Below are 15138 nucleotides of genomic sequence, written 5' to 3'. Positions count from 1 at the left end.
TTATCTTTTCACTGTGATTACTCAAAAATAATAATACATTTAAAACAATGGTGTCCTGCATTATTGATCTTTTTAAGGCTCTAATTCAGACCTGGGCATTCTGCGGCCCGTGGGCCTCATCCGGCCAATCATAAATTACAAAATAAATTTAAAAAAGTATCTATGTCGAGTGTGCAATACAACGGCGCTGCTTTTGTTTTGAAAAGCGTTACTTGTATTACTTCCGTGTGGACGTATGCGTGATTGTGAGTGAATGTGAACAGCGGCAATCACATATGACAAAATAAAGTTGAAAAAACATCTATGTCGTGCGCGCAATACAACTGTGCTGCTTTTATTTTGAAAAGTGTTATTTATGGGCGTATGTCCGTGTGTAACCTGCGAGTGAAGGTGCACAGCGACAAGTGATGCACGGTTTACACCCGAGATGCTAAAAAGAGAAAAGTTGATGAGGAATGCCGTGTTTTCAACAAGACATGGACTGCCTAACAACGTTCCCTCTAAGGTGCGTGCCTGCTCAAGCGTCCTCTGCGCACAGCAAATATATGCCGCGCACCAAATCAAATCCCATCTGAATTCTAAACAAAATAAACACATTTATTCTGTGTCATTTTGCAATGCAACTTTGAGTGACAGTGACAACAAGCGGCCCTAACGGTGTTCGTCAACACCGTTCAATTGAACACCGTTCAATTATTGTAACGTCTATCGAGATGCTTCGAGGCCAGGAATTATATCCATCACTTTATAGAGCAAAACTGTTTATATTCGGCCATAACCACACCAAAAACATGAGTAAAACACTTCTATCTCGAAAAACTAGTCATTTTCTGCCGTACAAACCAGGCCAAAACCAACTTGTCATCTGTCACCAACACGCATAGCACTAAACCACTGGTGCGTTTAAGGCCACACAAAAAGTCGGACAACTCAAACACCACACAAAGTTACACTATGACTCCTCAGTCATACGTGTGCTTATTTTACTGTCATTTGTTATTAATGTTAATTTATTTATATAAATCATGGAATGCTGTTACTAGAGAGAGTTACAGGAATGCACACTTCATCCTATGCTTACATTTCATTGTGCAACAGGAGGATGTTTAAGGGGAACTAAATGTGATCTCTGTAAGGGGTACAAATGATTTCCAAAGCAGTGCTTTTGGTATAAAGTTAAGTTAGGTTAAATGAAAGTATTATTAATTATTATTATTATTATTTATCTTACGGTATATATCAAAAATAATATTGAGCAAAATTTAATTGAAATATTGTCGATGTGGCCCTCCAGCAGTGCTCGGGTTGCTTATGCAGCCCCTGGTAAAAATTAATTGCCCACCCCTGCTCTAATTACTTCACATCTAACATTGCTTTCTGAATGTTTTGGGCAGTGGGGGAAATACTGCATATTTCAGTTTTATTATAAAAAAACAAAGTTGTCTTTGACAGAAAAGGCATAAAACCTTTTTTTTTTTTTTTTTAACTTTATATCAACCTGAAGTTGATATACTGTAGAGATTTACTGTAAGCGTTAAATAAAAAATGTAAATAAAAACGTACTTGTTTTTAACATTTTAATGACTTAGACCAGGGGTGTCCAAACTTTTTCCACTGAGGGCCGCACACTGAAAAATCAAAGCACGCGGGGGGGGGGGGGGGGGGGGGGGGGGGCATTTTGATATAATTTCATTTTCAAAACCTATACAATATACACTTTTTTTTTTTTTTTAACCTTTGGGCCTCCCTCAAGTTAGGTCCTAGGGACCCAGAAGGGTTTCAGTCTTAAAAAAGGTTAAAAATAAGTCATATATTATTTATTTATTTATTACACGCTTGAATCTCTAATTCAACTTCATATTTGAAGTTTGATCAACTTCAAAAAAAATATATATATATACATACATATATATATAAAAAGGTTAAATATAAGTCATATATTATTTATTTTTTATTAAACGCTTGAATCTCTAATTCAACTTCATATTTGAAGTTTGATCAACTTCAAATATATATATATATATATATATGAAGTATATAATATATAAGTATATAATATATATATATATTTGAAGTTGATCAAACTTCAAATATGAAGTTGAATTAGAGATTCAAGCGTTTGATAAAAAATAAATATATTACTTATTTTTAACCTTTTTTATATATATATATATATTTTTTTTTTTTAATTTTATGAGCTTTTTGTCAAAATCCAATTTTTTGGGGCAAAAATATAAAATATACAGTATTTTTCCCAAAAATATTTTCAAAGTGGAATATTTGATGTGAAGTAATTGGATCCCTAAATAGGTCAATAATTAATAGCAAAATTGATTTTTTAATTCCAATAAAATTCTTGGGGATCCAAAAGTGCCCCACTCAAAAAGGTCATGCTTTTTTATTTTTACAATCAACACTTAAATCTCTATATCAGCTTCAGATAAAATACAATGTATTTAGTTTAGTATATTCATAATAGCAATATAATTAGTATTAGTATATAATTAGTATGTATTTTTTTGAAATAATTTTCATATTTTTTTTAATTTGTATTCATGTCCTTTTTGTCCTAAAATCAGTCAATAATTCATAGCAACATTGATTTTGATTAATTATTATTTTTTGATAAATTTTTTTTTTTTTAAAAGTGTTATTAGATTCAAAAATGCAATTTGCCCTTTTATTTAAAAAATGCTTTAGTATTTTTAGAATGATGTGCTGCGGGCCGGTAAAACATTAGCTGCGGGCCACACTTTGGACACCACTGACTTAGACCCTTTATGGATCTAAGTCAGACCCCCCGGGAGCCCTAAAGGTAAAAAATGTTTTCTTTTAAATCATATATTTTGTTATGGTTTGAAAATGAAAAATATCAAAATGTGTCTGTTTATCTGTGTTGGCCCTGTGATAAGGTGGCGACTTGTCCAGGGTGTACCCCGCCTTCCGCCTGAATGCAGCTGAGATAGGCTCCAGCACCCCCCGCGACCCCAAAAAGAACAAGCGGTAGGAAATGGATGGCCCTCGCATGCTTTAATTTTTCCGTGTGCGGCCATCAGTGGAAAAAGTTTGGACGCCCCTGCCCTAAATAGTTGCAGTTTTGTGTCATCGTAATTACTGAAAATCAGTAACTATTTAGTTACAATATTTCGAAAGTAACTCAGTTACTAACTCAGTTACTAACACCAAAAAGTAATGTGTTACTGTGAAAAGTAACTAGTTCTTTTTTATTTAAAGCTCCCATTAATGCTCTTTTAGCCTTCATTTCAGTAGTTATTGCACTGGAGAATAACACGATCTGTGGATCAGTGCTAGGAATGTCCAAAATGGGGTCCCAGGGACCCCATCAAGTCATAAAAATCCTACAGTACATTTTTGGGGTCCCACTTTTGTGTAAGCGTTTTGAAAAAAAAAAAAAAAGATAAATGTATGCATTATTCTGTTACATCTCACATTCTATATTGTGTTTTGGAAAAAGGTCATAAACATTAATTCATTAAAAAAATAATAAAAAAAGAAAAATAATGTGTATGCATATGTAAACATTCATTCACTTTCTTCTTTCCTTCATGGATCTAAACTTTACCGCTGCTGGTAGTTTTTTCTATGTTTTTATTGAATAACTTGTAGGTGTATTTATTTCAGTATAAAAAGTGTTTTGCTTGGGTCATGAAACGATGATAATGGTGTGCCAGGGCATTCATACATTTTATATTTAACGCTTAAATCTCTGGAGTCTACATCAACTTCACATCTATCCCTCATTTCAAAGTGTTTGTTGTTTTTTTGTTTGTTTTCCGCCCTTTTTTGTCACACAAAACTATGTTTTTAATGGCAAACACACAAAATATGCAAAATCTTCCACCAAAAATATTTTTCAAAGTGGAATATTTGATGTGAAGTAATGGGAACCTTGGATAGGTCAATAATTCATAATAACATTGATTTTGATTCAATATTATTAGAGATGTCCGATAATATCGGCCTGCCGATATTATCGGCCGATATATGCGTTAAAATGTAATATCGGAAATTATCGGTATCGTTTTTTTTTGTTATCGGTATCGGGTTTTTAAAAATTTTTTTTTTAATTAAATCAACATAAAAAACACAAGATACACTTACAATTAGTGCACCAACCCAAAAAACCTCCCTCCCCCATTTACACTCATTCACACAAAAGGGTTGTTTCTTTCTGTTATTAATATTCTGCTTCCTACATTATATATCAATATATATCAATACAGTCTGCAAGGGATACAGTCCGTAAGCACACATGATTGTGCGTGCTGCTGCTCCACTAATAGTACTAACCTTTAACAGTTAATTTTACTCATTTTCATTAATTACTAGTTTCTATGTAACTGTTTTTATATTGTTGTACTTTCTTTTTTATTCAAGAAAATGTTTTTAATTTATTTATCTTATTTTAATAATTTTTTAAAAAAGTACCTTATCTTCACCATACCTAGTTGTCCAAATTAGGCATTATAATTTCTTAATTCCACGACTGCATATGTCGGTTGATATCGGTATCGGTAATTAAAGAGGAATATCGGATATCGGCAAAAAGCCATTATCGGACATCCCTAAATATTATGTTTTGAGCAATGACAGTTTGAAAGAAATTGATTAACGTGGACTTAAACAAGTTGAAAAACTTATTGGGGTGTTACCATTTAGAGGTCAATTGTACGGAATATGTACTGTACTGTGCAATCTACTAATAAAAGTCTCTCGCTTTCTGTCTCTGCCCCTCCCTCACGAATGCTGCTGTGCGCACACCTTCACAATTTTTTGTTTTTAACCCCTTCTTAACCCTGAACGTACATAGAAAATACACGCAACCCTAACTCAAAATGCCGGACATTTGAGGCATTCAAGAAACTCCGCCCTGACAGCTCCGCAAAAGAGGACATGTCCGGGGAAAAGAGGACGTATGGTCAGTCTAGAACAGGGGTCACCAACGCGGTGCCCGCGGGCACCAGGTAGCCCGTAAGGACCAGATGAGTAGCCCGCTGGCCTGTTCTAAAAATATCTCAAATAGCAGCACTTACCAGTGAGCTGCCTCTATTTTTTAAATTGTATTTATTTACTAGCAAGCTGGTCTCGCTTTGCTCGACATTTTTAATTTTAAGAGAGACAAAACTCAAATAGAATTTTAAAATCCAGGAAAATATTTTAAAGACTTGGTCTTCACTAACTGACAAAGAAACAGATAACAGATTTGGTGTCCAGTTCAAAGTGAGACATGATTTATTTAAAAATTTGAGAGTTGACTTTTGTATTTTACACGAGTTATTTGTACAAACATGGTGCAAAGTAATTCATGATTTGTTAAAAATTTTTAGTGGCTAGCTAGTTAAAATGGGATATTCTGATTTCACAAGACTGTCTTAGAAGTGATCATTTGAAAATGTTCAATTTGAAAAATGTGCACTTAGAGAAAATATAAAAATAAAGTGTTGCATTTTGATATTTATCTGTTTCTATATATATTTATTGTGAGAAATCATTGAGATGATCAGTGTTTCCACAAAGATAAATATAATTAATTATGAATAATAACAGAGTTAAAGGTAAATTAAGCAAATAGGCTATTTCTGGCAATTTATTTGTGTATCAAACTGGTAGCCCTTCGCATTAATCAGTACCCAAAAAGTAGCTCTGGGTTTCAAAAAGGTTGGTGACCCCTGGTCTAGAATATCTCCATGTTAAGAAACTCGGCTTCAGCTCCACCACGATGTCTTGTTAGTAAACACAGACAAGCCCCCCCCCCCCTCCCCACACCGAGCGTCTCTCTTCTCCGGCTTGTGACACAGGAGGAATCAGAAGAACGACACTGCAACTCTCCGATAAAACACTCAGATCTTCTGTTTTTAGCCGATACGACATAAAAAAATAACGTAAAATAACGCATCATTAGTATCGGTAACTGAGTTACTTAATATAAAAAATAACGCGTTAAGATTACTAGTTACCATCGAAACTAACGGCGTTACAATAACGCGTTATTCCCACCACTGTCGCCAACACACACACAGGTTATCATTTGGAATGGGGACCAAGTTTTTGTTCATGACTTGTGGGGACCAGCCTTTCTACAGGTTGTGGAGGCATAAACAAAATGGTGTAAAATGTCCACTGGCCAGTTAGCTCATACACGTCTTTTAAGGCTGAAACGACGCGTCGACGTCGTCGTCGTCATCGGTTACGTAAATACGTTGACGCCGTTTTTGTGCGTCGACGCGTCGCATATTTACGTCACGCTACAGTCATGGCGAAGCGCAAAGAAGACGATCAAAGCAGACGATGCGAGCGAGGGGGAAAAAAATCACGCCAAAAGTGTGAAAGTATTTCAATAAACGGCCTAATAATGTTGTTGTATGCACACTGTGTCGAGCGTAAATGGCCTATAATAGCAGCACAACGGCTATGAACGAACATTTGAAAAGAAAACCATCAACTAGTCAATCGTCCGCGTGAGCATACATTGTCATCATTACACAAAAACATGAATGTGTCATTTTTATCTGCTAGGGGTGTAACGTTACGTGTTTTGTATTGAACCGTTTCGGTACGGGGGTGTACCGAATGAGTTTCTAGGCAAGGCAAGGCAAGGCAACTTTATTTGTATAGCGCTTTTCATACACAAGGCAGACTCAAAGTGCTTCACAGACAACAAAGTGAAATGAAAGAAAATAAAAGCAAAATTAAAATGCAGACAATAAAAATAAGCTAAAGCTAACTTTAGCTGCTAAAGTCTTAACAAGCTGCTTTGCTCATTCTGCCTCTGTCTCAGCACGCAGCATTGTCCCACCCACACAACCATCTGATTGGTACACACGAAGCATTATCAGCCAATCAGCAGTGCGTATTCAGAGCGTTACCAGCCAATCAGCAGTGCGTATTCAGAGCGCATGTAGTCAGCGCTTCAGCGTCGAGCAGATATGTGTTTAGCAGGTGAGCATCAGGCAGCGGACTCTCCCCAAATGATAATAAACACCTCCCAGTCAACTACTAGTAACATCACTATGAGCCCGTTGACCTTCTAGAAACTTCAACTGCAGCTCAGCTCACTCGCAGTCCTGGCTTGAGGTGAAGGCTAATTACCTCTCAGTTCCAGCCACATCGACCCCTTCTGAGCGCCTATTTTCAGCTGCTGAGAATATTGTAAGCATGAAAAGAAGCAGAGCATGTAGACATGCTAACCTTTCTTTGTTACAACTGTTAGTCACTCACTGGAATGAGTAGAATTGGTTATTGTGTACTGTGTTGGACTGGATGTTTATTTTGCACATTTTAAAAGCAATACTTAATGTTTACAGTGCTCCAGAATATTTAGATTGGCACTTTTTTGTATTGGATGTTTATCTTTATTTTTGCACATTTTAGCAAATAAGCAATACTTTCACTTTTGTTGAAATGTTTACACTGTTACAGAATATTTCGTTTTACACTTTTTTGTATTGGATGTTTATCTTTATTTTTGCACATTTTAAAGCAAAATAAGCAATACTTTTACTTTTGAAATGCTTATACTATTGCAGAATATTAAGATTTGCACTGGATGTTGACTTATATTTGCACATTAAAAAGCAAATAAGCTACTTTTAATTTTGTTAAAGGTTAAAAGTTTTAAATGTTTACATTGTTACAGAATATTTACTCATGTTGTTGTCAATGTTGACTGAGTGGCCATACTTCTTTTTTTTTGTAAATAAAAGCCATGCCTTTTGAAAAAACGGGCATACATGTATTTTTTCATCTTCATTTTGAATAAAAAAATAATCGGTAAAAGGAAAAAAAATCTATAGATTAATCGAAAAAAAAAAAATCTATAGATGAACCGATTAATCGAAAAAAATAATCTATAGATTAATCGATAGAAAAATAATCGCTAGCTGCAGCCTTAACGTCTTTAAATCTCTGGATTAATGAAGTAATGTGCTGATCATTCTTACTGGGGACCCTGGGGAAAAAGACTTCATATGGTTCATGGGGACCACATTTAAATCATTTTGCATCATTCACACACATTTGTACGTGACTACTGAGGACCATTTAAAAAAAAAAAGTCTCACACTCAAACTAAGCAGTAAACATGTTTTATGGGCCAAAGCTTAAAAATCACTTAGGCATCTTCAGAATGGATCTGACTATCATTTAAAAAGGTTTCCCTTTAGGGGACCTGTTTTTTTGTCCCCATACCATCAGAGGTCCCCGAAAGGTGACTGTGTAAACAGAGCCATGTCCCCATTAAGTACACACGTACACACACACACACACACATAGACTCGTGGCCACACCCAAACTCTCTCAATACTCCAATGACTGCTGCCTTTAAAAGAGACTAACATCACACAAGTCTGGAAAGCAGGCGTACAGTGGTGGTCAAAAGTGTACATACACTTGTAAAGAACATGATGTCATGGCTGTCTTGACTTTCCAATCATTTCTACAACTCTTATTTGTTTGTGATTGGAGCACATACTTGTTGGTCACTAAAAACATTCATGAAGTTTGCTTCTTTTATGGGTCTACTGGAAATGTGAGCAAATGTGCTGGGTCAAAAGTATACATACAGCAATGTTAATATTTGCTTACATGTCCCTTGGCAAGTTTACCTGCAATAAGGCGCTTTTGGTAGCCATCCACAAGCTTCTGCTGGAATTTTTGACCACAAAATTGGTGCAGTTCAGCTAAATGTGTTGCTTTTCTGACATGGACTTGTTTCTTCAGCATTGTCCACACGTTTTAAGTCAGGACTTTGGGAAGGCCATTCTAAAACCTTCATTCTAGCCTGATTTAACCATTCCTTTACCACTTTTGACGTTTGTTTTCGGTCGCGTATTATTGAGGGTCCCCCACTCTGGTCTTAACAGAGACAGAACCTATTTTATTGATTTTAGGTGTGATTCTTTTATTTAAGTGCAACATTTTGCTTACAGAGTATATTTTATTTGTATTATTTGTTTTGATTTAACTTGATATTTACATTTTAAGATTTCAAAGGGTATACTGCCATTATTATGCATTGTCACGACATCAGTGGTTCATTTGGGCTCAAAAAAATAAATAAATGGCAATAATTTGTAAGTCCAGCAAATATTGTTACCCCCCAGGCCTACTGATATGTGGCTTTTAGGTTGAGGTCTGATCGGGACTAGATGTTGCCATCCACACCAATATCGCCCCCTTGTGGTGGAAAATTGTAACAGTGGTAACTTCCTTCTGCATGCTCCGATCTTCCCGAAATGTTGGGTGGTGGGTGAGGGCATTGGGAGTGACATGACCACGTGTGTCATGCTTGCCCGCCGACTCACGGGGGTCAGCAACCCGCGGCTCAAGAGCCATACGTGGCTCTTTAGCGCCACCCTAGTGTCTCCCTGGAGCTTTTTAAAAAATGTATGAAAATGGAAAAAGATGGCTGAAAAAAATAAATGTTTTGTTATAATTTGGTTCCTGTAGGACAAACATGACACCAACCTTCCTAATGGTTAGAAATCCCACTGTTTATAGTAAACATGCTTCACAGATGAGTATTTGGCGAGCGCCGTTTTGTCCTACTAATTAAAGCCGTCCTTGAACTCACTGTAGTTTTCGTACAACTTTCTCCGACCCTGCCACAGTAAGACGTGTTGTATGGCACCCCTTCTGTCTCATTTTGTCAACCAAACTTTTTATACTGTGCATGAATGCACAATAATGAGCTTTGTTGATGTTATGGACTTGTTGGAGTGCTAATCAGGCATATTTGGTCAGTGCATGACTGCAAGCTAATCGATGCTAACATGTTATTTAGGCTAGCATCATTATGCCTTGTTTGTAGGCTTAAATGTATTGTACTTATGTCCTCTGTGTATTTAATGTATATATGCATGTCTCATGACACATTATCTGTATGTAATATTGGCTGCATTTCTCATAGTTTGTGTGCAAAGTTGTTCCAGACAACAGCAAACATTACCCAGCTTGCAAAGATTATAATAAATCCATTAGAAGACAGCCTGCCATTTCCTTTAATTTGGAAACAAACATCTATAACTTTGACCATTCTAAGCCAGTAACTCCCAGAGTTATGTCACACTCTGAGAAGCCTCCATTTTAATAATGTTTTCCAATGTTGTAAAAATGTGTAGAATAAATATTACATTTCTGTCAACAAAGATCTGTGTCAGTCCGCGACAAATAGTCCTTTTGATAGTAGGCTAATACAGCTACATCATGAGTTGTCTTCATTATAACACTTATAGTGTCCTGGGCATGACGTTAAAGTGCATCCGGCAATGGAGGCTCCTCTATGGGGTCTTGGGGCACTAGGAGGTTAACCCCTTTACTACTGTTACCCCAGGTAGCCCTTGGCAAAGGCCTAGTACCTGACTGCCCCCTAGCCAGGGATACGGTGAAGACCTCAACGGCGGAGCATGCGGAAGACGGTAGATTTAAGAACTACCACAACGGCTGCGATGGCGGAAGAAGGCTGCAGCAGAAAAAGGTCCCCAGTCGTCTTGGACTCCATGCCACTGGACCCTGACCCGTTTCTGTCAAGGATCGTGTGGTGACTGTCTGTGCACCAGTCTCCCCACGTAAAGCAAAGTCACGCACAGGCATCCTCCATAAAAGGGATACACCCCTACCAGGAGGATCGTCATACTCGTTCGAGTTACCGCCCATGATAACACTTATATAAAGATAGGGGTGTAGCGGTACATGTATTTGTATTGAACCGTTTCGGTACGGGGGTTTCGGTTCGGTTCGGAGGTGTACCGAACGAGTTTCCACACGAACATATGAAGTAGCCGCCTAAGCTAAAGTCTTAACAAGCTGCTCCGCTTCATTCTACCTGCCTCTGTCAGTCCTCTGCAGCACCCAGCATTGTCCCACCCACACAACCATCTGATTGGTTACAACACAGAGCGGTAACAGCCAATCAGCAGTGTGTATTCGGAGCGCTAACAGCCAATCAGCAGTGCATATTCAGAGCGCATGGAGTCAGTGCTTCTGCGTCGTCATGAGCAGGTAGGTGTTTAGCAGGTAAGCATCAGGCAGCGGACTCTCCCCAAATGATAATAAACACCTTCCAGTCAACTACTAGTAACATCACTATGAGCCCGTTGACGTTCTAGAAACATAACGGTAGCTGAGCTCGCTCGCAGTCCTGGCTTGAGGTGAAGGCTAATTAGCTTTTAGCGTAACTTTAGCTCATTTTGCGGTGTGTGTGTGTGTTACGGACAGCAAAGCCCTGTCTGTTATTTCACTTTACCTTTTTCTGTGTTGAAGCAGCAAAAAAGGACATTATGTTAAATGAAGAATTTGTCTCTGATAGTTGATATAATAATGTAACTGCTTCATAAATCCTACATGAACTCCATGGTGTTCAGGGATGAATAGTCTCTCCTATTGCTATTGTACTATTTTTTCAGCTATAGTTACGTTAATCATTAGTAATGGAGCAGCCTAGTTTTGAATGGCAGGGTCCCTGCTATCACATGTTGATAAAAATATAACATTTACATCAGGGGTGTCCAAAGTGCGGCCCGGGGGCCATTTGTGGCCCGCAGTTGATTGTTTACTGGCCCACCACACATTCTGGAAATGATATTGCAAAAATGTAAAAAAACATTTAAAAAAGTGGAATGAGTTGACATCTAACTAGAAAAAGTTGCAATGTTGACACAAAGCTGCCATGCAGGCTGTTTTTCTTTTCTTTTGTCTATCTTTATTTTTTATTTTGTTTGCCATTGCTCAAAAAAAAAAAAAAAAAATCAATGTTATAATGGATTATTGACCTATTCAAGGCTCCAATTATTTCAAATATTTCACTTTAAAATGTTTTATGTGGAAAATATTGCAGAAAATATTGTGAGGTTGCCATACAAAAACATCAACGTTTTCTTTGGATAAAGAGCATAAAACAAACAAAATAATAGTTCAAACGTAAAATGGACAGATATATCTGAAGTTGATCTTGTAACTTAAGTGTTAAAAGTAATTTAAAAAAAACACTAATAAAAATGCATCACTTTCTGAGTGGGGCACCTCTTGGATCCCAAATATATTTAATGGGATTTTACTTATCTTTTCACTGTGATTACTCAAAAATAATAATAAATTAAAATCAATGGTGTCCTGCATTATTGATCTTTTTAAGGCTGTAATTACTTCACATCTAACATTGCTTTCTGAATGTTTTGGGCAGTGGGGGAAATACTGCATATTTCAGTTTTATTATGAAAAAACAAAGTTGTCTTTGACAGAAAAGGCATAAAACCTTTTTTTTTTTTTTTTTAACTTTATATCAACCGGAATTTGATATACTGTAGAGATTTACTGTAAGCGTTAAATAAAAAATGTAATTGTTTTTAACATTTTAATGACTTAGACCCTTTATGGGTCTAAGTCAGACCCCCCGGGAGCCCTAAAGGTAAAAATGTTTTTTAATTTTTTAAATCATATATTTTGTTATTGTTTGAAAATGAAAAACATCAAAATGTGTCTGTTTATCTGTGTTGGCCCTGTGATGAGGTGGCGACTTGTCCAGGGTGTACCCCGCCTTCCGCCCGAATGCAGCTGAGATAGGCTCCAGCACCCCCCGCGACCCCAAAAAGAACAAGCGGTAGAAAATGGATGGATGGATGGATGGCCCTCGCATGTTCTAATTTTTCCGTGTGCGGCCCTCAGTGGAAAAAGTTTGGACACCCCTGATTTACATAATAAAAATCAACTCCAGGCTTCCCAAATGCTGCAATAAATTAAGCATGATGAGTTGACTTGAAACTGTTTAGTGTTGCACTTATTATATGTAGAAGAAAAGTTTTGTCATCTTATTTAATCTGAGCAACAACTTGAGGCAGTTTAATGTTGATTAACGTGGGCAGAATTATTATAGTGTTCCCAATGTTAAAAGGATAAAGCCGTTGTTTACAAATTTTGTTGTTTTCTTACTGTACCGAAAATTAACCGAACCGTAACCTCTAAACCGAGGTAGGTACCGAACCGAAATTTATGTGTACCGTTACACCCCTAATATAAGGCGTTTAGTTTTTTGCGGCTACAAACATATTTGTTTTTTTGTATTTTTGGTCCAATATGGCTCTTTCAACATTTTGGGTTGCCGACCCCTGGCATAGTTGCACCGGGTGCAAGGGCCTTTTCAACGCTGACTTTGACTTTTGTCGTTAGTCCAGGATAAAGATCGCGTCATTCTTTGGACCGGCAATCTAGACCTGCTCTGCAACCTGGCGTGTTCACTAATGGGCGGGGGAAGTAAACTAGGGTTGGGTGTGCGTGTGTGTGCGTGCTCCTTTACCTGAAACTAACTGAAAAAGACGTTGCCGGAGAGCAAATACATGTGCACACACAGATTAGTATCAGTCGCATGTACAAAAAAAATCCATACATATACTTTGTAAACACTTAGTTGTGTAGATTAATCAAATACAAATCAATCCCAGGGCGCCAGCCAAGATGCAGCAGCGCTTACCCCCCTAAAGCATGGCGTACTTGGCTGTCCACTCCTGAGCTAGTTTATTGTACCTGAGAGTGAAAGCATGTTACGTCCCCACACATTTTGGTATTTTTGACATTGGTTTGAAAGAAGTACCCACTTGCAGGTATCTGTTTTGTAGATTCGTGCGATCTCTGGCACTAAGGGGTCATCAGGGTTGGGGTCACATAGGAGTGAGCAAATGGAGAGAAGAACTACATGGAGACAGAGTGGGGAGTGAAAACAATTATTAGCAGGTGTGATCTAAAACACTGACGAGTCATTCCATGAAATGTCAAAACAGTTCCTGGTAGTCGAGCCAACATACTAGCCAATTAAATCATTTGCTGACAAACTTCCTCGTCAAAAGTTTACAAGCAGATGACAGTTGGCGGTCTTACCTTTAGAAATGGTAAGTGCCGGAGACCACTGTGATCTGAGAATGTCCAGACAGATACTGCCGTTACTGTTAATATTTGGGTGGTAAATTCTTGTTGTGAACGCAACCTGCAGAGAGAAAACAAAAAAAGAAGGAAAATTCACGCCGAGCTAGAAGATCTTGATTCTTTTCACACAGTGGAATGTCAGGTATGACAAGGGCAGTTCAGGACAAGTCTCCTGAAAAACATGTTCGCTGTTTTTACAAACTATACTTTAACATTTGAATGTCATGACGCATTGGCCATATTAGGGCTAAACAAGTATGTCAGCATACAAACATCACATGAAAACCTCTTCATTTCAAGGCTGCTGTCCTCTCCTTATGATGGTCGGTGAGCTAGCACGTACCAATGATCCTAGGAGCTACAGTAAGTTGTCGGGGGGACTTCTATCCCCAGAAAAAAAACATGTCCTAGGTGAGGGTCCAGAAAGAAAGCAGCTCAAAAGATCCCTATGAAGTCAAGAAAACATGGACACAAGTTCCCCGCCTTATCTGGAGTCAAGCCTGAATAGTGAGCGTCTGGTGACCGTGGTCACGGGGCAGCCCGAAGAGGCAAGGTGGGCTCACCACTCATGGGAAGGGATATACGGGTCGCGTGTATCGTGAGCTGGGTGGCAGCCGAAGACGGGGACCTGTCCGGTCTGACCCTCAGCTTCAGAAGTTAGCTCTAAAAACGTGGAACGTCACTTCTCTGGGTAGGAAGAATGCCGAGCTGGTGCGTGAGGTGGACAAGTTCCGGATAGATGGAGTCCGACTAACCTTGATGCACGGCCAGGGCTCTGGAACCAGACTGCGACAAGGGATGAACTTACTTCGGCTCTGGCATTGCAGCTAGGGAGAGGAGATAGTTGGGGTGGAAATACTTGCTGCTCCCCAGCTCCCCTACTCAGTGGCCTAGTGGTTCGAGTGTCCGCCCTGAGATCGGTAGGTTGTGCGTTCAAACCCCGGCCGAGTCATACCAAAGACTATAAAAATGGGACCCATTACCTCCCTGCTTGGCACTCAGCATCAAGGGTTGGAATTGGGGGTTAAATCTCCAAAAATGATTCCCGGGCGCGGCAACGCTGCTGCCCACTGATCCCCTCACCTCCCAGGGGGTGAACAAGGGGACGGGTCAAATGCAGAGGACAAATTTCACCACACCAAGTGTGTGTGTGACAATCATCGGTACTTTAACTAACTAACCCAAAGTCTGTACCTTGGAGTTTAG

The 15138-nt window shown here is 38.4% G+C and overlaps 1 protein-coding gene across 1 annotated transcript in view; it reads right to left on the bottom strand.

The window, feature by feature from the left end:
- Nucleotides 1-15138, bottom strand: part of LOC133641001 (ubiquitin-conjugating enzyme E2 D3-like) — a 36233-nt gene that overhangs the window by 2700 nt on the left and 18395 nt on the right. Inside the window, exons 5-6 of the mRNA XM_062034777.1 lie at nt 13888-13993; nt 13608-13701 (exon numbers count right to left, since the gene is read on the bottom strand). Coding sequence (XP_061890761.1) covers nt 13608-13701; nt 13888-13993 — 200 coding nt within the window. The remainder of the gene's footprint in view (nt 1-13607; nt 13702-13887; nt 13994-15138) is intronic.

This window comes from Entelurus aequoreus, linkage group LG23, assembly GCF_033978785.1.
Source record: "Entelurus aequoreus isolate RoL-2023_Sb linkage group LG23, RoL_Eaeq_v1.1, whole genome shotgun sequence".
NCBI lineage: Eukaryota > Metazoa > Chordata > Actinopteri > Syngnathiformes > Syngnathidae > Entelurus > Entelurus aequoreus.
Note: the sequence above shows the minus strand (reverse complement) of the source record. Positions and strands in the feature narration are given on the sequence as shown.